This window comes from Borostomias antarcticus (assembly GCF_949987555.1).
Source record: "Borostomias antarcticus genome assembly, chromosome: 2".
Lineage (NCBI taxonomy): Eukaryota > Metazoa > Chordata > Actinopteri > Stomiiformes > Stomiidae > Borostomias > Borostomias antarcticus.
In genome coordinates this window covers 2,890,291-2,913,383 of record NC_140235.1, presented here as the reverse complement: position 1 = coordinate 2,913,383, position 23,093 = coordinate 2,890,291, and the positions used below count along the sequence as shown (strand labels likewise).

Genomic DNA, 23,093 nt, shown 5'->3' with positions numbered 1-23,093 from the left:
TGGTAATCTCCCATTAGAACCGTCAGAGATGGGTCTGAGACCGTGGTAATCTCCCATTAGAACCGTCAGAGATGGGTCCGAGACCGTGGTAATCTCCCATTAGAACCATCAGAGATGGGTCCGAGACCGTGTTAATCTCCCATTAGAACCGTCAGAGATGGTTCCGAGACCGTGGTAATCTCCCATTAGAACCATCAGAGATGGGTCCGAGACCGTGTTAATCTCCCATTAGAACCGTCAGAGATGGGTCCGAGACCGTGGTAATCTTCCATTAGAACCGTCAGAGATGGGTCTGAGACCGTGGTAATCCACCATTAGAACCGTCAGAGATGGGTCCGAGACCGTGGTAATCTCCCATTAGAACCGTCAGAGATGGGTCCGAGACCGTGGTTATCTCCCATTAGAACCGTCAGAGATGGGTCTGAGACCGTGGTAATCTCCCATTAGAACCATCAGAGATGGGTCTGAGACCGTGGTAATCTCCCATTAGAACCGTCAGAGATGGGTCCGAGACCGTGGTAATCTCCCATTAGAACCGTCAGAGCTGGGTCCGAGACCGTGGTAATCCCCCATTAGAACCGTCAGAGACGGGTCCGAGACCGTGGTAATCTCCCATTAGAACCGTCAGAGATGGGTCCGAGACCGTGGTAATCTCCCATTAGAACCGTCAGAGATGGTTCTGAGACCGTGGTAATCTCCCATTAGAACCGTCAGAGATGGTTCTGAGACCGTGGTCATCTCCCATTAGAACCGTCAGAGATGGGTCTGAGACCGTGGTAATCTCCATTAGAACCGTCAGAGATGGGTCCGTGACCGTGGTAATCTCCCATTAGAACCGTCAGAGATGGGTCTGAGACCGTGGTCATCTCCCATTAGAACCGTCAGAGATGGGTCTGAGACCGTGGTAATCTCCCATTAGAACCGTCAGAGATGGGTCCGAGACCGTGGTAATCTCCCATTAGAACCGTCAGAGATGGGTCAGAGTCCGTGGTAATCTCCCGTTAGAACCGTCAGAGATGGGTCCGAGACCGTGGTAATCTCCCATTAGAACCATCAGAGATGGGTCCGAGACCGTGGTAATCCCCCATTAGAACCGTCAGAGATGGGTCCAAGACCGTGGTAATCTCCCATTAGAACCGTCAGAGATGGGTCCGAGACCGTGGTAATCTCCCATTAGAACCGTCAGAGATGGGTCCAAGACCGTGGTAATCTTCATTAGAACCGTCAGAGACGGGTCCGAGACCGTGGTAATCTCCCATTAGAACCGTCAGAGATGGGTCCAAGACCGTGGTAATCTCCCATTAGAACCGTCAGAGATGGGTCTGAGACCGTGGTAATCTCCCATTAGAACCGTCAGAGATGGGTCTGAGACCGTGGTAATCTCCCATTAGAACCGTCAGAGATGGGTCCGAGACCGTGGTAATCCCCCATTAGAACCGTCAGAGATGGGTCCGAGACCGTGGTAATCTCCCATTAGAACCGTCAGAGATGGGTCTGAGACCGTGGTAATCTCCCATTAGAACCGTCAGAGATGGGTCTGAGACCGTGGTAATCTCCCATTAGAACCGTCAGAGATGGGTCCGAGACCGTGGTAATCTCCCATTAGAACCGTCAGAGATGGGTCCGAGACCGTGGTAATCTCCCATTAGAACCGTCAGAGATGGGTCCAAGACCGTGGTAATCTTCATTAGAACCGTCAGAGATGGGTCCGAGACCGTGGTAATCTCCCATTAGAACCGTCAGATATGGGTCCGAGACCGTGGTAATCTCCCATTAGAACCGTCAGATATGGGTCCGAGACCGTGGTAATCTCCATTAGATGTGGAGTCCTAATTAAATGAGCGAGTCAGAGCCAGACAAGGCCAGCGAGAGCCTGAGTCAGCTACTATAAATACTACCAATGCCAGGACTATATGCAGTACTAGAACACTACAGTCCTACTACACTATGCAACATAGTATTCTTCTTCTTCTTCCTCTTCTTCATTTGGGTTTGATGTATCCTCTCCCCCCCCAGGCTCGGGGCCGAGTTTGAAGTTGATTTATTTAAACAGGGGCTATCCTCTTACCAGCCTGAGCCTGGGTGCAGCATAGAAGTGCTCTCTGGAGACTCTGGAGAGGAGAAGAAATCTGTCTCTGCTTCACTGTAGAACTGAGGAGAAGACAGGGTATAGACAGGGTATAGACAGGGGTATAGACAGGGTACAGACAGGGTATAGACAGGGTATAGACAGGGTATAGACAGGGGTATAGACAGGGTACAGACAGGGTATAGACAGGGTATAGACAGGGTATAGACAGGGTATAGACAGGGGTATAGACAGGGTATAGACAGGGTATAGACAGGGTATAGACAGGGTATAGACAGGGTATAGACAGGGGTATAGACAGGGGTATAGACAGGGTATAGACAGGGTATAGACAGGGGTATAGACAGGGGTATAGACAGGGTATAGACAGGGGTATAGACAGGGGTATAGACAGGGGTATAGACAGGGTATAGACAGGGGTATAGACAGGGTATAGACAGGGTATAGACAGGGGTATAGACAGGGTATAGACAGGGTATAGACAGGGGTATAGACAGGGTATAGACAGGGTATAGACAGGGTATAGACAGGGTATAGACAGGGGTATAGACAGGGGTATAGACAGGGTATAGACAGGGTATAGACAGGGGTATAGACAGGGTATAGACAGGGGTATAGACAGGGGTATAGACAGGGTATAGACAGGGGTATAGACAGGGTATAGACAGGGTATAGACAGGGTATAGACAGGGGTATAGACAGGGTATAGACAGGGGTAAAGACAGGGTATAGACAGGGGTATAGACAGGGTATAGACAGGGTATAGACAGGGTATAGACAGGGGTATAGACAGGGGTATAGACAGGGGTAAAGACAGGGTATAGACAGGGTATAGACAGGGTATAGACAGGGGTATAGACAGGGGTATAGACAGGGGTATAGACAGGGGTATAGACAGGGTATAGACAGGGTATAGACAGGGTATAGACAGGGGTATAGACAGGGTATAGACAGGGTATAGACAGGGTATAGACAGGGTAAAGACAGGGGTATAGACAGGGTATAGACAGGGGTATAGACAGGGGTATAGACAGGGTATAGACAGGGTATAGACAGGGGTATAGACAGGGGTATAGACAGGGTATAGACAGGGTATAGACAGGGTATAGACAGGGTATAGACAGGGGTATAGACAGGGTATAGACAGGGGTATAGACAGGGGTATAGACAGGGTATAGACAGGGGTATAGACAGGGTATAGACAGGGTATAGACAGGGTATAGACAGGGGTATAGACAGGGGTATAGACAGGGTATAGACAGGGTATAGATAGGGGTATAGACAGGGGTATAGACAGGGGTATAGACAGGGTATAGACAGGGTATAGATAGGGGTATAGACAGGGTATAGACAGGGGTATAGACAGGGGTATAGACAGGGGTATAGACAGGGTATAGACAGGGGTATAGACAGGGTATAGACAGGGTATAGACAGGGGTATAGACAGGGGTATAGACAGGGTATAGACAGGGTATAGACAGGGGTATAGACAGGGTATAGACAGGGTATAGACAGGGTATAGACAGGGTATAGACAGGGTATAGACAGGGGTATAGACAGGGGTATAGACAGGGTATAGACAGGGTATAGACAGGGGTATAGACAGGGTATAGACAGGGGTATAGACAGGGGTATAGACAGGGTATAGACAGGGGTATAGACAGGGTATAGACAGGGTATAGACAGGGTATAGACAGGGGTATAGACAGGGTATAGACAGGGGTAAAGACAGGGTATAGACAGGGGTATAGACAGGGTATAGACAGGGTATAGACAGGGTATAGACAGGGGTATAGACAGGGGTATAGACAGGGGTAAAGACAGGGTATAGACAGGGGTATAGACAGGGTAAAGACAGGGTAAAGACAGGGTATAGACAGGTGTAGCCCATCTGGATCACTGCAGCTCCCTCCTCGCTGGGGCCCCGGCGTCAGCCTTTAAACCTCTGGAACCCGTCCAGAAAGCTGCTGCTGCTCGCCTGGTGTTCAATCACCCCAAATTCTCCCACACAACTTCCCTTCTCTGTTCTCTACACACTGGCTCCCTGTAGCAGCTCGCATAGAGTTTAAAACTCTGGTACTAGCCTATAGGGCAATGAAAAGAACAGCTCTTTCTTTCCTCCAGGCCATTAATGCAATCAATAATTCCGTTTTGCACTGAGTGTGCTGGGGGCACGCGGGAGAATCCTGAACCTCTACGCTGTCTGACGAATCACTCGCTCCCGTTGAGCGCGGTGAGAAATTTCACTGACAGATAGCAGATAGACAGAATGCATCGCTCAGTTTTTAGTTCTTATATATGTATATTAGGGCTGTCAATGTAATGGTTAAATTAGCTTGATTAATTATGCAAATGTTTAATTAGCTTAATTAATTATGCGACCATTAACGCATTCATAATAATTAACGCAATTAATCGCATTAATCGATTTTGTCCAGCTGTAGGTGGCACAGTTGCCTTGTCATTGCCTGATTTAGCATTATTGAAGTGACAAACTTAATTTGGACTTCAATGACCACGTAGTCATGTAAAATTGTCTTAACAGAAAGTTTACTTTAAAAAAAACTCCCAGATGGGACAGTTAATAAGTGTGTGGTTAAAATAATTCGAATCAGTGCTTTTGAAGAGAAAACAATCAAACCTTGGAGCAAAACAAAGTCAAAGATGCATTTTAAGTGATCACATGGTTCTTTTTAATCATTGCTATAGATATCGTGATAATATCGTTAGCGTGATATTTTTTGTCATAATAATCATATTTAGTTATACAGTATATTTTAGATTTATATTTTGATATATATTTTGATATGACAGCCGTAACACCAACCCAAACACACACACACACACACACACACACACACACACGGCTATAACTAGGCCTGGTGAAGGAAGATCTGTTCTCCTGCTGAGTGGCTCTGAGCCGAGCTCCCTGCCAGGGCTGTTTTTGTCCCACATGAAAAATGCAATACTCTTTTTGCAACATTTGGCCTATATATATACAGTAAACCACAAATTATTATTCATAGTAATGTACATGTGACCACGCTTAGATAAACAAACACTCGCACACAGCATAGCATAAGTTGTGTGATGTTTTATATGATTGTGTGATGTTTTATATGATTGTGTTTGTGGTTTGAATGGAGCATTTTGACTTGACATTTGTGAATTGAGCGCTGTTTCCAACTACTGTACTGAAGACTTAATTTACACTCTAACATTAATTTCCTCGTTAGCCTTTAACCACGAGACACACCCTTGAGACCCAAGAGATCTTCACTGTCACGCCAGAGTGGTGTGAACGAGTCTGACGCTTACTAAGTGTGTGTACAGCAGGCTCACCAAGCACACTTCTCCACAGTAATTAGGTCATCACCTCTGACCTCTATCCATCTTCATTAGAGGTAACAGACAAGACCGGAGAGAGGGAACATGCATCAGAGAGCTGCTCCCTGCAGAATAGTGTAAAACCCATGGGTATAAATCCATGTGATTATATGGAGAAATCTTGTGTGCAAAATTAATTGCACCATGTTGCCGAATGGGGTGGATTTTGGTACTGATATTTATTCCTGTTAAGTCTCATGTTTAATGTGCTCATAACTCACCAAGAATCATGGGTCGCCACGTTCCTCCAGCCACAAAGAAAAGTTATGTGACCAGCGTAGACCTACATTTCACTATCCAGCCACAAAGAAAAGTTATGTGACCAGCGTAGACCTACATTTCACTATTCACTCACAATGGTCACACTGAGCATAACATTTACAGTATGTATCTCTGAGAAAATCAGTGGCTAGTAGTAGTAGTAGTAGTAGTAGTAGTAGTAGTAGTAGTAGTGGTAGTGGTAGTAGTAGTAGTAGTGGTAGTAGTAGTAGTAGTAGTAGTAGTAGTAGTAGTAGTAGTAGTGGTAGTATTAGTAGTAGTAGTAGTAGTAGTAGTAGTAGTAGTAGTGGTAGTGGTAGTAGTAGTAGTAGTGGTAGTAGTAGTAGTAGTAGTAGTAGTAGTAGTAGTGGTAGTGGTAGTAGTAGTAGTAGTAGTAGTAGTAGTAGTAGTAGTAGTAGTGGTAGTAGTAGTAGTAGTAGTAGTGGTAGTGGTAGTAGTAGTAGTAGTGGTAGTAGTAGTAGTAGTGGTAGTAGTAGTAGTAGTAGTAGTAGTAGTAGTAGTGGTAGTAGTAGTAGTAGTGGTAGTGGTAGTAGTAGTAGTAGTGGTAGTGGTAGTAGTAGTAGTAGTGGTAGTAGTAGTAGTAGTGGTAGTAGTAGTAGTAGTAGTAGTGGTAGTAGTAGTAGTAGTAGTGGTAGTAGTAGTAGTAGTAGTAGTAGTAGTAGTAGTAGTAGTAGTAGTGGTAGTAGTAGTAGTAGTAGTAGTAGTAGTAGTAGTAGTAGTAGTAGTAGTAGTGGTAGTACAGTAGTAGAAGTAGTAGTAGTAGTAGTAGTAGTAGTAGTAGTAGTAGTAGTAGTAGTGGTGGTCGTAGTACAGTAGTAGTAGTAGTAGTAGTAGTAGTAGTAGTAGTACTTTATCAATACCTGGTGGCAAATTGCACTGTTACAGCATCAAAAGTCAACAAACTGACACAGACTAGAATACAAATTTACAATAGACTAGTTCTGATACCCGTTGGAGCACTATGGACACCAACTAGACAGTAGACAGAAACAAATATGAACGCTGTCAGACCGACAGCGTATGAGAACGTCTGGATAGAGGGACGGACAGATCGACAGGCCGGTCGACAGGCCAAGAGTAGTGCAGTTATGTGTTAGATACAAAATATGAAGAAATCCAAATGTACCAGGGTGCAATAAACAAAATATATAACAGAAGATCAGTTCCTTAGCTTGCCTAGACTGTGCAAACGTCTGATGTGTGCAAGAGTTTGTATAAGGTAACTGCCCAGTCCTGGGCACTTTAGTATTGGATCCTTGAAAGAGTAACACTTGAAATTGGAACTTCTGTGACTGCCCATGGGTAGGAAGAATCAAATTATTGCGAGGTTTTTCGGGGGTTTACTGGCTTCCACCAAGATTGATTCAATAAGATGTGGGTCATCAGTTCACTTCAACACACTACAGAAAACAACACGGTAGATTTCCAATTTGAGTTCAGCCTCTCCAGAGGAAGAGCATTCTCTCTGCGTCTCTCTTCACATTTCCTCCAGAGCACTGGCAGACCCGGGCGGAGAGGGGGGGTGGATGAAAAACGTGGTTCGACCTCTTGAGTGGCGAAAACGAGAGGGCGTGCCCTATTAACCGCCCTTCACATGGGAAAACAGAAGAAAAATCAATAACGTGTCTTAATGAGGGCTCTGTTAGTGGATAAAACGTGATGCAGTGCCCTACTAGTGTCCTTCCAGCGGTGTAAACGTGACATACGGTACCCTATGGGCGTATTAACCCCCGCAGGAGGCGGATTATTCTCAAAGAACAGATGTGAAAAACGTCTTTTCCGATACTCGCCAAATAATATAAGCCACAACCTCGAGAATTTGATCCACACTGCGTAGGAAAGATCAAAGGACTTTGCGGTTATGCGTCTCTAGATCCAATTACACGTCATTAATGTCACGATTAAAAAAGGGATTTTCAGATCAATAGAAAGAGGAAGGAAGAGGCAAAGAGTGTAACTGTATCGCCAAAAAGACCACAAATCAATAGGACAATATGTCAGTTTTCTGCTTGGGCATCTTTAAAGCAGCTTAAAAAAAATACCCTCTCAGTTTCATCAAATGAGTAAAACTCATTAGTAACACACATTTGATGCTCCCACACCCTGCTAACGTAAACATACAAGAATTAATAGCTTTATTCAAATTTCCCTGCCCCTCTGCTCTGGCTCTGTCTGCCCTACTTTCCAAACACTCCAAACTTAAAATGTTGATTGCCTTGAGTTGGAGGCTACTGTTACAAAGGCTTTGAAGAAACTAGACCATGGGCATGAGAAGCTAATATCTCTATAAGAGTTAAGAATAACCAGACTGGCTTATGGCGGATGAGCGTACACACAGCTGTTCCTTTGATAGTTGTGGACACATTTCATTACCTGCCCTATGGACTGCCTTTTAAGTGATGATGTAGGCTTATCTGGACATGTCAATTTGTGCCCGCTGACTTTCAAGGAGTATGCTTCTTTTTTTTTATCAAGGTCTTTTTAGTTTGTTTTCACATTATACAAACAGGCCCAAATAGGCCAAACAGACAAAAACAGCAAACAACCCCCCCCCCCCCCCCCCCTCCGCCCCCCCTCACCCCCCCCCCCCCCACCTCCCTCTCCCCCCCCCCACCTCCCTCTCCCCCACCCCCCACCCCCATACCAGACTTAGACAATGTAGACATTGAGTATCATCATACATAGACATAATACACAGCCAGACTACTATACAGGAAAAGTACTTCTTTTTTTTAAGTAATGGAATGAAATAAATAAATACAAATGAATGTAACCTTAAGTTTACATACTTATACTATCAGCCTCTGCATCCTCTACACAAGTTAAAAGGGTTGTCAAATGGTGTGAAATGTCCTAGTAGAATCTCTAACAGTATATCTAATCGTCTCCAATTTAATGTGGTACATAACATCCCTGATCCAATGACTATATGATGGTGGATTAGGATCTTTCCATTTAAACAAGATCAGTCTCCTAGCTAGGAGAGAGCAGAAGGCCAGCATGCTGTCTTCCCACCATCGAAGAGGGGTATCCTCCAGGGAGACCCCAAACAAAGCAATAAGGGGAGATGGTTCTACTGCTCTACCAAATATCTTAGAGAAGGTCTCAAAGATGGTCTGCCAGAACGTGTGAAGCCTTCGACACGCCCAAAAACATGTGTAGCAGAGTGGGCGGGGCCTGTCTGCATCGATCACATGTCGGGTCCACATTGGCATATATCTTAGAAAGCCTATCTTTAGACCAAGGTAGACGGTGTACAATTTTAAACTGGATAACAGCCAGCCTGAGACATATAGAAGAGAAGATTTTCAGTATGATCTTATACCGAGTGTCTTCCGAGAGTGCTTCATCCAAGTCCCCCTCCCAATTTTTCTTAAGGAGGTCTAGCGGCATCTAATTATGTGCATTAATCCATCCATCCATCCATCTTCATCCGCTTATCCGGGGTCGGGTCGCGTGCATTAAGTAAGTCATAAATCATACTCATAGCCTGTTTTTTGACCGATTTATATCTAAAAATGGAGTCTAGCAGAGAAGTGGGAGGGCTCGACGGGTAGACATCTGAGTTCCAAGCCACAAAGTTCCGGAGCTGCAAGTACTTAAAGAAGTGTGATCTGGGAACATCATATGTCTGCACTAACTGCTCGAAGGAGGCACAATTACTGTGGATATAGAGATCAGACAGTGAGACCAGGCATCGAAAGACTTATCCATCACTGATAGTAGATACATGTGGTTATTTATGATTGGTGCAGCCTCTCCTAGGCCCCCGAGGGAGAAGGATCTTCTAAACTGATTCCAGATTTTTATGGAGTGAATGACAACTAGATTAGAGGTCCAGCTAGAAACAGGCTGCGCAAATGGCAGTTTAGCACACAATAAGGCCGCCAGAGAGCAGGATCTAATGGATGCCCCCTCCATGATCGTCCATTCAGGGACAGCGACATCACTTCCTGCCCAGTACAGCAGCGATCTTATATTGGCTGCCCAATAGTAGTAGATGACATTTGGGAGCGCCCCCCCCCCCCCCCCCCCCATTGTGCGGGGTCTCTGCAGTATACATCTTTTTATTCGGGGTGTTTTTTTGTTCCAAATAAAAGTCGATATCTGATTATTCAATTTGGAAAAAAAAGATTAAGTCAAAAACACTGGAAGACACTGAAATATATATAAGAATTTAGGTAGTAAACTCATCTTCACAGTATTGATTCTTCCACCCAGGGAAAGAGGCAGTGGGTCCCAACGTTCAATATCCTTCTTTAGATGAGATAACAGAGGCTGATAATTAGCTACATATAGATCTTTATAATTATGTGTTACCCACACCTCGAGATATTTAAATTTCCTCAGACTAATTTTAAAGGGAGTAGAGCCTAAAAGCAACTGACCAACCCCATTGTCAACAGGCATCAGCTCACTCTTCTGGATGTTAACCTTGTAGCCAGATCATTTGCCAAAGTCTGCAAGCATGACCATTAACTTAAGCCCCCCGCAGACCGCCTCCGCAGTTGACGTGTTCATTTGTTCATTTGTACCCGCTGACTCTTAATGTGCCCATTCGCCATTATGGAATATGCATATTCAGTAGAATGTCAAAGGGATGATGCGTTGTGTTGACGTTGGGTGGCGGGCGGCCATGTTAAATTGTGCCCGCTGACTCTTAATGTGCTCTAATAATGTGCCCTAATACTCTGCCTGCATGAGTGAGTGAGAGGGGTCTCTTTCTCTCATGAGTGAAATCTGACTCCGATGTTCTCCCACTGTGCCTGCAGTCAACAACGCACGGAGAGACAGAGGGAGGGAGGGAACAACAGACAAACCCTATTATAAGACTGTCGGGCTCCGCCCATCAGCCAAAAACCACACTGCGGCGTCCTATCAGAGCTGTAAAAGACAGGTGATCTATGAACTGAGCTGCTTATATCACTGGCTGGCAATGTGGCTGATTAAAGAGCTGTTACAGGTCAAATTCTCTGAGAGGAGAGAGAAATGAAATGAAAAATCAACCGCTGCAATGAAAAAACACGAAGGAGAGCGAGCCACTAGTGTCTTTGATGGAGAAATGATCATCTGTTCACTGACAATGTGAGACCTAACATTTCATTGTTTCCTACGACATTGCGATGGCATAGAGAGACAATGTGGATTGAACAATGACAATGGCAATGACAATGTGGATTCCACGTGGATTGAATTCTGAGGCATAGGGGGGCGTTGGTGTAACCGAGTGACAAAGTGTCACGGCACACACGTTGTACATATAAAAACATCACACACACATCACACTCTGTACACATACCGGATACTGTAGACACTCGCCACACTCCATTTTGTATATTGTATTGTGTATTTGTATTTTGCACATCTCATTTGCGCTGTCCAGTCTTGTAGTAAAACTGATTCTGATTCCGATCCTGATTCTGACCTTTCAGGCTGACATCATGCATTGGGAATTGGTGAAAACAGCATATTTTCCATTTGCAGGGGAAATCCAGTTTCTCGACTCACCCGAGACTTTCACATTATTGCAACACCAGCTCTCAGTGATTAATTTGACAGAACAGGGCACTATGAACAATGATATCTGTTTGAGAGCCCACTGCTCTACTGTATAGTAACAACTTTGCCAAACAAACGCTAAGCAGCCTCCTGACCATCAAATTCACTTGGCAGGCGGCGAGCTTACAATAAATTATTTCTTTAACAGTTCTTTTGCCTGTCCAAGGAAAACTGCCAAAAATAAAGCTAGATAATGAGCTGAATTAGTTTGTCATAAGCCAGCTTAGTTTACAGTAAACAAACGTTTTTTCCCTCCAGACATGTATTCATAACACTGTTTTGAAGCCTGGAATATGAATGTGTAGTTAAGGTATCTCCACAGAATATCACAAAACCATTTCTCTCTCTCTCAAGTTGCCTTGATCTAGATCCTAGTCAGACATAAGAAACAGTGCATTCAGCACACTGAGAATCCCGATGCCTTTTGGCTACTTTCAAGTATGCTCACGTTTTAAATAAATTGAGGTCAACGCTGCATTATCCTTAAATCTGTGAGATATGTACCTAGAGGTGCTTACATAGTGCAAACGAGTGACCATTCGCACAGTAAGCAAGTGTTTGTGTGTGTGTGTGTGTGTGTGTGTGTGTGTGTGTGTGTGTGTGTGTATGTGTGCTTGCGTTCACCTAACACAAAGCCAACCACAAGCACTGCATAAACACCAATTCCTACAGTCTCAATGCATCACTGCATGTCCTGACAACACAATAAAAGCACAAGGTGCTAAAACACGTATGCATGGTTGTTTTTCACACCTTCACCCAGATGAGGCACCAGATGTCTTACCTTTCTGTACACAATCATGTTGGCGGACTCATCTGCTACTCCATTGGTCCTCTGTCCTACACTGTTGGTCTGTGCCATGGTCCAGTAGGGTTTGCGGACACAGCAAAACGTTGCGTGCTGATGATGACACACAGGACACATTTTCGAACGTCACTTGAGATCACATGACATTGAAACATTAGGTGCGGTAGGAATGGGAATAGTTGCAATAAAAACCGTTGGCTTGATTGTTCGAGTGTGCTAACAGGTAATTAATTAGACCAAGGTGCTGTAGACCTGTACCTCAAAACCATGCCAAGTCTGCTTGCTGTAGCCTATGGCCAGAGACAAACTAACCAACAACTACATATAACAGGCTTAACTTCATGTTTCTTATTATTTCCACGGAGTATCCTTTCCTACTGTAGCCCTATAGTGCGTGATCCTCTTCATCATAGCCTATGGTCTCTATCACACAAGCCTTTGTACTTCAAGCTCGTATGAACATAATCATCATCATCGTCGTCATCATGAACATTATCTTTATCATCAGAAGTTCGCTGAACTCTGTAATAGAAGTCCACATCCCGCTGATCAGCGAAAACCGGCCTTCACACGTCGGCTGGCTGGTAATGAGCCTAATGACAAGATCCAAGCTCTAATGAGAAATACTTGGTGCAGAGACGAGACCGTGTAGCCTACATCAGATCTAAACAATCAGTTGCAGCCTATTGCCCTACTTCCATGGCGGTACCTACCCGAGCACGAAAATAGGCTCCAGAACGAACAGAAGAGGATAAATGCTTGAGCGCAAGACGCGCGGTTCTTCATCTGCGCCTCTAAGGACACTGACCCTATAGGCTATTTGTTCAGTAAAATAAATCCTTGAATGTGGATTTATTTTACTGAACAAATATGCCTACAAACAGTCATCTCACCTAGTATAGCTACATGTATAACTCGAGCACTTATTCATATTTCTCCACTAAAGACAAGGCACGATTTCAGGACCGTGGACAGCGTTCGCAAAACGCCCCGCACCATATCGATATTTCACATCTACGTGGATAATAACGCAAATACGTAAACTAATGTTGTCGACATTTGAATAAGTGGTCATTTACCTGTAAAACGCACAGCCTGGAATCCGGTTTCCTTGCAGAACTGGTGTGCCGTGCGTGCAGTAGGCTATGTCAACTGGCAGACATAGGAATGCAATGATAATTCATTGGGAAGATGCAGGCGTTCGCCGCATTGGTTGCTAGACGAACGATTTCCTCTCAAAATGATGCTGAAAAGCACGGGCGCGCGTGCACGTGAACGTGCTTAGATCCATGGCCAATCGCATGCAAAGAATATCAGTCCAGAAATCATGGAGAGAAGAGATAGTTTGAGAAAGACTATTTCAAGATGTCATAATAACAGCTAATGGTGCCCAGAGAGCACAGGCCTCCGCGCATGAATGCATTTTGTTGGTGTAACTGAGTTGAAATGGTTGAAGTCACGCCTCAGTTTATATGTAGCCTACCACAGGATCCAGACTAAGATTTTTTTTTTCCTAATATCAGTCAGTGTTTGTCACACTCAAGTGTGATTGTCATAAACACTTGAGTGTGGCTTCTTGTCGAGCAACCTGCAGAAAAGTTGGTCAATTGAGAGAGCGCCCAATGCAATCTGTGTCTCACAATTTAACCAGAAGATGTTTCCTCTCCTCTTTCCTGTCCATAAATTTTTACCCTTACAAGCCACACCCTCCGCAATCTTAATTGGCTCATAGTGGCTCTGTTATTTAACTTTTCAAACATTTGCCGAAATGCGACTTTAGATATTGATGCCTAGATTGTGTGTACTGAGGTTCATGTAGATTGGTGAAACCTCCTAGGATGAGATAGATTTTAAGCGTTTTTCAAAAAATTCAAAATGGTGGAAAATCTACATAACTGGAAGTTATGGGTTCTTGAGGCAAATTAGTTTCTTCTGGGGAGAGGCAAATGTGTGCATAAATTCATGACTAGAACAGTTTCTAGTCTCACCACAGGGCATGAGATATGTCTGTAATATGCCTATGAAAGCATGATGGCTGGCTTTTCACAAAAATGCTTATATCGACATACAAATTTAATCAGGTTATTTCGAGTCCAATTAGTAAGTTGTAGAGCATGCGATGAGCTACCAATACAAGCAATATGAAACTCATTTGGCCAGGGGGGAGCCACAGCAATTGATTGCGTATTAGACACTTTTAAGCAATTGTCTGTATACTAAGTTTCATGCAGGAACTTTATAGGAAGAGATTTTAAGTGTTTTTCATAAAATGCAAAATCTGCATAACCGGAAGTTGTGGGTTCTTGAGGCAAATTTGTTCATAATGAGGAGAGACATATGTGTTATAACATAAGCTAATAAGCATATGTTTCAGGACTTGGCAATACCCTCTACCACTGTGCAAAGTTTCAAAAAAATCGACCAGTTGGTTATCGGTGCTGCCATTGACTTCAATAGCAGAAAAAGAAAAAAACTAGCAATTACAATGGGGTGCCTCGCACCTTCAGCCCTGGGCCCCCTAATAAAAACAAGGGCACAGTGAACATGTTGTCCCCCACCCATGATGCCTGTTCCTTTGAGGCAATGATGGAGTGAAAATGTGGAATTTCTTTTTGAATGAATATGGTACACTAACCTATGAGAATCCTAACATGTAAAACCAGGATTAAACAAGCCAGGAAGCTGTTAATGTCTGTGGATTTGAAAAGTAAGTACGTAAGTAAAACTTTATTTGTATACTGTAGCACACCTCCCAGCACGAATGCATAGAGTGCTTCACATAAGAACAAAGTCCACTAGAAGTATCACAAAATAATAAATAAATAATAAATAATAAATAAAATTTAAAACCGTGTCACAACAACCCCAGTACAATAATACAAAAAAGAGAAGCAGACACAACAAACATAACAGACCAGCTTAGTAATGATCAAGCGCCTGCCTGAATAGATTTGTTTTCTGTTACCCCTTGAACATGTTCTCAGAAGCTGCAGATCTCAAGTCCAGGGGGAGTGAATTCCCGAGCAGAAGAGTGAATTACGATAATCAAGCCGGGATGATATAAATGCATAAACAGACATTTCGAGCTCTGAATGTGACACAATAGACCTGAGTTTAGCAATATTTCTGAGGTGGACAAAGCAGCTGTGGGTCAGTGAAGATACGTGTTTATCCAGATGCCTGATCGAAGAAAACCCACAGATTTCTGATGTGAGAGTGGACATTGGTTGTAAGGGGGCCCCATAAGATTTTTTACCCTCGCTGCTACGCTGTCAGATGCTATAATCAGAACATCTGTCTTAGCCACATTGAGCTGGAGGAAATTGCTCGCCATCCAGCCCTCAATGGCAGACAAACGGTCATGTAAGATGTTAAGTCTTAGCATGTTCTCAGGTTTAAAGGCGACGTACAGCTGGATGTCATCAGTCTAGCTGTAGGACACACACTTAAAGTTGTTGATGATGAGGCGTTGATGATGAGCGCGTATAGGGCGGAGGGAAGAGGAGAGGACCCAGAATGGAACCCTGTGGGACGCCACAAGGTAGAGGTGCAGGGCCAGATTTGAACCAACCAACAGCCACAGAGAAGCTTCTCTCTAGAAGTGTCCCTGAGTAGAACAGACGATACTTTTCAGAAACACATAGCACAGTTTCAGTGTTCAAACAAATCCATGCACCTGTATGGTCAAAAGTCCTATAATGAATGTTGAAATACAGACATATCTAGTGCTACTAATGCCACATCATGTGTATCATTGATTGACTAAAGTAAGCTCTCTACAAACCATGGTAGAGTGAATAAGAGTACAACGTCTCCATCTAGTGGGCAAACAAGTCAATGCACCTGTATGGGCAAATGCACCTGTATGGGCAAAAGTCCTATAATGAATGTTGAAATACAGACATACTGTAGTATCTAGCGCTATAAACACCTCAAGCTGAACTCTCTGCGGATGTAGAAAGTACATTGTTTCCCGAGTAAACTTCTCTGAGACTATACTGAGACACCAAGCATAGTTTTTGATGTAAAAATCTAAATGTACTTGTCATCCATGTCCATTTTGGAATATGGTATCTGTAACATAGCTAAATGTGAAAGGAATGTGAGTACTTTACGGATGCACTAGCCTAATAGTCTACCACAGGATCCAGTCTAATAAAATGTCATTTATCCTAATACAGTCAGTGTTTATCTGATTTGCTTCTCATGAATCCATTAGTGGGCTTCCATCTGATTTCTCTATGCCAAGTGATTCGGATAGTATATGATTTATATGTAATACCACAGGATGCAGGATAAATAAATGTAATTTTTCCTAATACAGTCAGTGTTTGGCTGATTTGTTTCTCGTGAATCAGATATTATTTTGTTTTACATAATACACATTTCTTATTTGTATTTATTTGTGTAATGAGTACAATGAGTCTTCTTTATAGTTCTATGCTTGGGCACTATTTCCTGCCAATAAAGCTTATTGAATTGAATTGTGTGTGTGTGTGTGTGTGTGTGTCTGTGTGTTTGAGAGAGAGGGAGAGAGAGAGAATATAATTATGAATGCGGACTAGCGACACCTGGTGCCTGAAAAGCATGGTGAAAAGGTACTGACCTAGTGGCCTGAAAATATGCTGCAGAACTCAATCTCCCAGCATGCTCTGGGGGGTTTGCTTCGAAGCGGAAACAAAAGAAATCACACATTTCTCAAAACCTTCTAGTAGCTGCTAGCTAGCTAGAGGAACCCAGGAACAGACACACGGCTGACAGCAACCTCACAAACACACAGCAGGGGGGCTGACATGGCGTTGAAAAGAATACAGAAGGTGAGTGTGAACATTAATTTCTAAGAAGCGGTTAGCATAGCATACATTACACTGCTTACTAACGTAACGTTAGCTAGCATGCTAACTGGCTTTTGTGTTGATGTTGGCCAGTGCAGTCCCATACAATGATTTAACCACCCTACCTAAATAGATAGACGATTAACCCTAGTTACGCGTTATATAACGTTATCTAATGAGACAACATAATTTTATTGAAATCACGTCGTTAGCCTAGTTAGCTAGCTAGCTTGCGTACGTCAGCTAGCTCATCTAGCTGCAGTAGCTAGCTAGGTAATGATTAGCCTCATAGCTAGTTGTCTCTGACCATCAGTCATCAGGCCTGATGATGAATAAAACAGTTTCTAGAAACGAGTCAGCTGTTCCTGTAGCCTCACACTAGTAACAGCATTCCCATACCACCAAAGACCCAGAAACATATACATGAGCCTAGATCATTCAAGTGAATACGTCTGTTCATTGATCACTAATACAGTACTTAGTTGATAAGGTACTCAAGTGTTAGACCAGATTGATGAGTTCTTGTACCAGTTCCAGCTCATTGAAATGACCAGTGAGCTGGAACCCACCTTGTTGCTACTATGGTGCTCTTTTTGGTTGTTTTTTGACAGGAGCTAAATGACTTGCAAAGGGACCCTCCAGCTCAATGCTCAGCTGGGCCGGTTGGTGAGGACTGTAAGTCGGTTCAACTTCAAATGTTTCCATTATATTAACCCTTTTTTTTTTGATACAAACTCACAATTATGACCCTAAGTATCATCAGTAAGTCAGTTCAACTTAAAATGTTTCCATCATATTAACCCTTTTTTTGATACAAACTCACAATTATGACCCTAAGTATCATCAGTAAGTCGGTTCAACTTAAAATGTTTCCATCATATTAACCCTTTTTTTTTATACAAACTCACAATTATGACCCTAAGTATCATCAGTAAGTCAGTTCAACTTAAAATGTTTCCATCATATTAACCCTTTTTTTGATACAAACTCACAATTATGACCCTAAGTATCATCAGTGATATGGGGTATGGGCTACGGTTATTTAAATACACTTCTCTTACATTTATAGTGTTTCACTGGCAAGCCACCATTATGGGACCGGTAAGCATTTTTCTACATTTTCCCCGTGCTGTTTCTGGATCTTCTGTGGACAATGGTGTCCTTTATGTTGACTGGCAGACCTTCTACCTTCTACTATATTCAGAGACCGTTGACTAATCTCCATGTTTCTCAGTGTCACAAACTGGATCCATAGAAACAGGAACTTCCAATACATCCTTTAATTTAGGCCCTCTGCATCTGATCATCTCTGAGGTGTAACTGTCCAATAAGTTATCTTTATCGGAATGCAACTGTAAACAATGAATGACGAGTGAGGTTGAATGTGTAATGGAGGATTTGGGGTGTTTGATTCGGCGTAATTTCAATCAGTTCCTGGAAATATCCTGAAAATGAACATCCATTATGTAAAGGTGAACATTTACTTTTAACAGCCTATAATTTCATATGCTGTAAAGTGTGCTCTTTGCTCTTTCCCTCAGACGGACAGCCCATATCAGGGAGGCGTGTTCTTCCTCACCATCCATTTCCCCACAGACTATCCCTTCAAACCACCAAAGGTAAGACGGCGTTTACTCTGTACTGACGGCGTGGGAAACTATTTAGTTTATTTTATTTAACCAGGAGAGAAACCCATTGAGACACTGTCTCTTTCACAAGGGTGACCTGGCCAAGGAAGGCAGCAGTCAAGTCATAAAAATACAGAACATAACATACAAGTGTGGGACATAGACTGCCCACCTCCCTTGTTCTCTGTAAAGCACATTGTGTTGCCTCTGGGTATGAAATGCGCTATACAAATAAAGCTTTGATTGATTGATTGATTGATAGAATACAGTAAAACAACAATGCATACAGTAAAATCAACAGTGACACATCAGTAATCCAACTCAAAGCCTGCTGAGACATTTACCATCAAGGGACTAATCTATCTATGGAGAAATATAAAGAACACCTACACTCCTCTTCAGTTGCCTTTTGCCCAAGGATTTTAAACTCCCCCAAAGGGCACTAGCATCTCGACGTGAAGGTCTCTCTGAAGCTTGTTCCATGCCTCTGGGGCGTGGAACGAGAAGGAGGTCTTTCCCAACTCTGTCACAATGACATGACATGCTATATAATGCTTCCTGCACAAGACCTTCACATTGTACTTCACGCCAGAGAAAAAGTTCACTCATTCACCTCACCGCATGCACTGGATTGGTATTAGAAATAGAAATATTGAGATATATTATGCTTACAGCAGTCCAATGCTTTTGAATGCATGGTGGGGAGTGATTAATTGCACAGGATAGAGAAATTAAATAACAAACTATGTGCTTAGATTAGATTAGATTCACTTTATCTAATCTAATGTTAATCTAATGCTAATCGAATGCCCTTCATGTTATTACTCTGTAATTGTGTCCTTCCTATAGGTAGCCTTCACAACAAAAATCTATCACCCTAACATCAACAGTAATGGTAGCATCTGCCTGGACATCCTGAGGTCGCAGTGGTCTCCGGCACTCACAGTATCAAAAGGTAACGGACAATCACACTAATTGATTCACGTCAATTATCTCCACATCTGTCCCTGCGTGATTCCAGATGACACAATCATAAATATCTTTTTTTTTCTTTTCAGTTTTACTGTCCATATGCTCCTTGCTTTGTGACCCGAACCCAGATGACCCCCTAGTCCCAGACATAGCACACATCTACAAATCTGACAAAAACAGGCGAGTGTGGATCTGTAAAGCATTCCTGCTTGGGTCCCATGTATTTAGGAATCTACTCACGAAATGGCTTCAGTCTCTCAACATCATCGTCATGTTTTGCAAATGTCAGAACATTTTATTTTTGCAATGAACACTAATACATCATGTGTGTGTGTTTTTTTTTTCTAACAGGTACAACAGATTAGCCAGAGAATGGACTCAAAAGTATGCAATGTAAAGGACTGAGGTTTTGGCTAAGGAAAGGTTTTGCTGGACACCTGAATACAAAATGCTGTTGCAACTCTACATCCACACTGGTTCAAGAATAAGTGTTTGATAAAAGAAGCACTTTCTCTGCCCTAATTAACCGATTTATGCTTTGAAGTCATTATTTTTCCTTTTATTTGCAATACTCATTTTATTTTATAAATTATTATTCAGTTATTAATGAGACGGCCTGTAAAGATTTTTTTTTAAAAACTGATTATGGTTTCAGTTTCCCCATCTTAGAGGTACAGTTTTTTTCTTTCTTTTAGAGATTTTTATTGTATAGTTTAAAGCTATACGGAATCTATTTTTATCATTTTGCATTAAAAAGTGAAACAAGACATTTTGTTTGTTGGTTATTGTGAATGTGACTGGATTGTTTTATATAATGCTTTATGCAATAAATCTTTGGCCTCACTGCACATTCAATGGAGTAGGATTTGTCTAACTTAGCTGGTGTGGGCAGATATCAAGCATACAGTGTGACTACTCGAGTATGTGACTGATGAGTTCTTGAACTTTTCGTTATTAATTTCACCACTAGATGGCAGCATTTGTCAATACTGTCTCAGCTGAAGCCCCAAGGAGAATTGCAGTTTACTGTATAGTATAATTGCTATAGGGATGCTCTGGAAGGTGGATCGTAATTGGTATGTATTGCAGCCTCCTATCATGTAAAACTGCATTCCTTTTCTCGATCAGCCTCATACTCTGAATGATAATTTCTAACTAGCCGGGCTGTCATAGCTGCATATAGTCTAACAGGGATAGGGCTATTTCCTGGACAAGGCTTTCTACCTGCCAGGGTGGTGATGGAATGACTGCAGCTGATGCTGGATCATCATACTCCCGACAGACCCCTCTGCTGCCAAATTAATCTCAATATGCTGTCTCCATTCATCTTTTGTCTGGACCGACGGCAGACATGAAATAGCCTTTGCTTGTGAACTTGCCTTAGGTTCAATTGGCCTGATGCTGATGAGAGAGGAAGGAAATTCACTCACGGTTTCCTTTTCCTGTATTGCTTCGACCTCCCTCGTGAGGCGTATGCTAACTCAGCGTCTAATGTTTTGATGAAGTTGAAAGGGCTTGCCCATGCATTGAGGAAGTCTGTACTCTTTGACAAATAGGCTAATTTAAGTGTAGGCATGTCACATTGTTTGGTCCTCCCACTATTCCAAGGCTACACATTTGCTCAAAGCCTAATAGTATTCGCGAATGGGACTATAAATTCAGTGTAGTTCCCAAGCAGCGGTTCACAGAATGAGGAGTCAGCTAGGAGGGATTCCAGATGTTCAGTGAAACTTGGTTTGGGAGGAGTCCCAGATCTGGATCTGTGTGTAGGCCTATGAGAGGAGTCCCAGATCTGGATCTGTGTGCAGGCCTATGAGAGGAGTCCCAGATCTGGATCTGTGTGCAGGCCTATGAGAGGAGTCCCAGATCTGGATCTGTGTGCAGGAGTTCGGCCGAACAGCGCATCCATCTCAACTCCAGAGCAAAGAAACAGAAAACCCGCTTACTGACGATTAAATCACGTAAGAGTTTATATTCATAGAGGCGCGCCCAGTGAGCTACGGTATTCAGTCGAGGAAAGTCTCACTGCGCAACAACGAGGATGGACAACATCTCCAACTAAGTAGGACAAAGTTGGGGAATAGCTTTGTAAGTTTTACTCCTAGCTGTTCAAATTACTTGGAGACGCAGTGGCCATTAGGACGTTGCTGTGCAGCGCGATGGCTGCCCAGTGCGACTCTCTGAGCGGATACTTGCAGCAGTCGGACCAGGGCTCGAACAGCGAGCGCAGTGACTCCCCCGTGCCCGGGTCCGAGGAGGACTTGAGCGGACCCCACCTACCAGACCCGGAGTGGACCGAGGAGAGATTCCGGGTCGACCGAAAGAAGCTGGAAGTCATGTTACTAGGTAGGCTACGGGAAATAATTGAGTTGAACTGTGTTGAATTAGTTGTGTTTGTTGGAAGAAGGGTGGGGGGTGGGGGGCTTCACATTATTAAAGTAGGCTAGGCATAGTTTTGTTATTTTGTATCCAAAGCTTGGACGAAGACATTCTTTGTAGGGGGTTGTTTGCTATATTTGGTAGCAGAACGCAAAAGTAGGCAGCATCCTCAATAAAGCTTGTCATACTCTGTAAGCTACAATGAAGTGTTCTCTGGCATTACACTGAAAGATGTTCAGAAAATGTTCCAAGCAACCAATTAGTCAGTTATATTAACCATATATCCTATTAGAAACTCCAGCTAAAGATGTTAATTGGCAACAGCGAATTTGGCGCGGTTAACGTGATGGTAGGCAGTTGGTTGGCGCTAAAGGCAGATGGGCTCAATCTCATCAGTAACACGACTCGACCAGAGGGGGTCGCTACTGAGAACCAGTGAGTTTTACCCGTGAAAAAAATCGTGTATATAAATCAATGGTTCTACCTGCTTTATCCCGGTAAAACATAACCATTTTGCCAACTGTAGTTTTGTGAAAGTAGGTCTAATGGTAGGCTTTAGACCTACATATTGCTGGCCCATACAATTTCTATCCTGCTTGGGAAATTAGCCTACCATCCACTGATAGTGTAGTTGTTTGCTTGTTATGTGTGCCATCATCCTGTTTTGTATGACTCAACTATTTTCCAAACACTACCACCTTATCTTCGTTATAGTTCTAAGTTGTTATGTCTGTGATGAAAGTTGTTTTCAACTTCTTATCTGCTCTCACACTGACATCTGACAATTAACAGTGAAAGGGGTGATGCTTGTTTGAGCGGCTGGTCTCCAATGAGATCCCTGCGAGCTTCTAAGGTTGAGGTCATGTCAGATGTTCCAAAACACAGAATGTTCGGATGATTCCGGAACTCTGTAACTGAATTCCGTTAGAAGATTCTTTATCAATCAAACGCAATCAGCGGGAAACACAGGCAAACAGAACAACATGAGGAATATTATTATCGTGAGATAAGAAGGGCCGTGAACATGAGCAATAAAAGGTACAGTACAGCAAACACCATGTTACTAAACAAAGGCTGTTGTGAACTGCTTTTGACGTAAGGAAGTTGGATAAGTGCTTGCGTTGGAGTACATTGTATTACGGTATATGTGTCATCAG

At 43.1% G+C, this 23,093-nt stretch overlaps 3 protein-coding genes across 3 annotated transcripts in view; 2 read left to right on the top strand and 1 right to left on the bottom strand.

Annotated features, from left to right (window-relative positions):
* The window catches only part of rgs7a (regulator of G protein signaling 7a), a gene marked incomplete at both ends in the record, with an annotated part of 63,664 nt that extends 51,488 nt beyond the window's left edge, over positions 1–12,176 (bottom strand). Inside the window, one exon of the mRNA XM_084457012.1 lies at positions 12,099–12,176. Coding sequence (XP_084313138.1) covers positions 12,099–12,176 — 78 coding nt within the window. The remainder of the gene's footprint in view (positions 1–12,098) is intronic.
* A 4,632-nt stretch (positions 12,177–16,808) lies between these two features.
* Positions 16,809–20,300, top strand: LOC311324552 (ubiquitin-conjugating enzyme E2 D4-like). Its single transcript, XM_084457024.1, has 7 exons — positions 16,809–16,939; positions 17,569–17,632; positions 18,027–18,058; positions 18,499–18,576; positions 19,435–19,540; positions 19,644–19,737; positions 19,909–20,300. Exons 1-7 carry the CDS (start codon positions 16,916–16,918, stop codon positions 19,952–19,954), a joined length of 444 nt encoding a protein of 147 aa, XP_084313150.1. The 5' UTR covers positions 16,809–16,915; the 3' UTR covers positions 19,955–20,300.
* Positions 20,301–21,424: 1,124 nt separating this feature from the next.
* bicc1a (BicC family RNA binding protein 1a) overlaps positions 21,425–23,093 on the top strand; it is a 69,957-nt gene continuing 68,288 nt past the window's right edge. Inside the window, exon 1 of the mRNA XM_084457001.1 lies at positions 21,425–21,903. Coding sequence (XP_084313127.1) covers positions 21,717–21,903 — 187 coding nt within the window. The 5' untranslated portion in view covers positions 21,425–21,716. The remainder of the gene's footprint in view (positions 21,904–23,093) is intronic.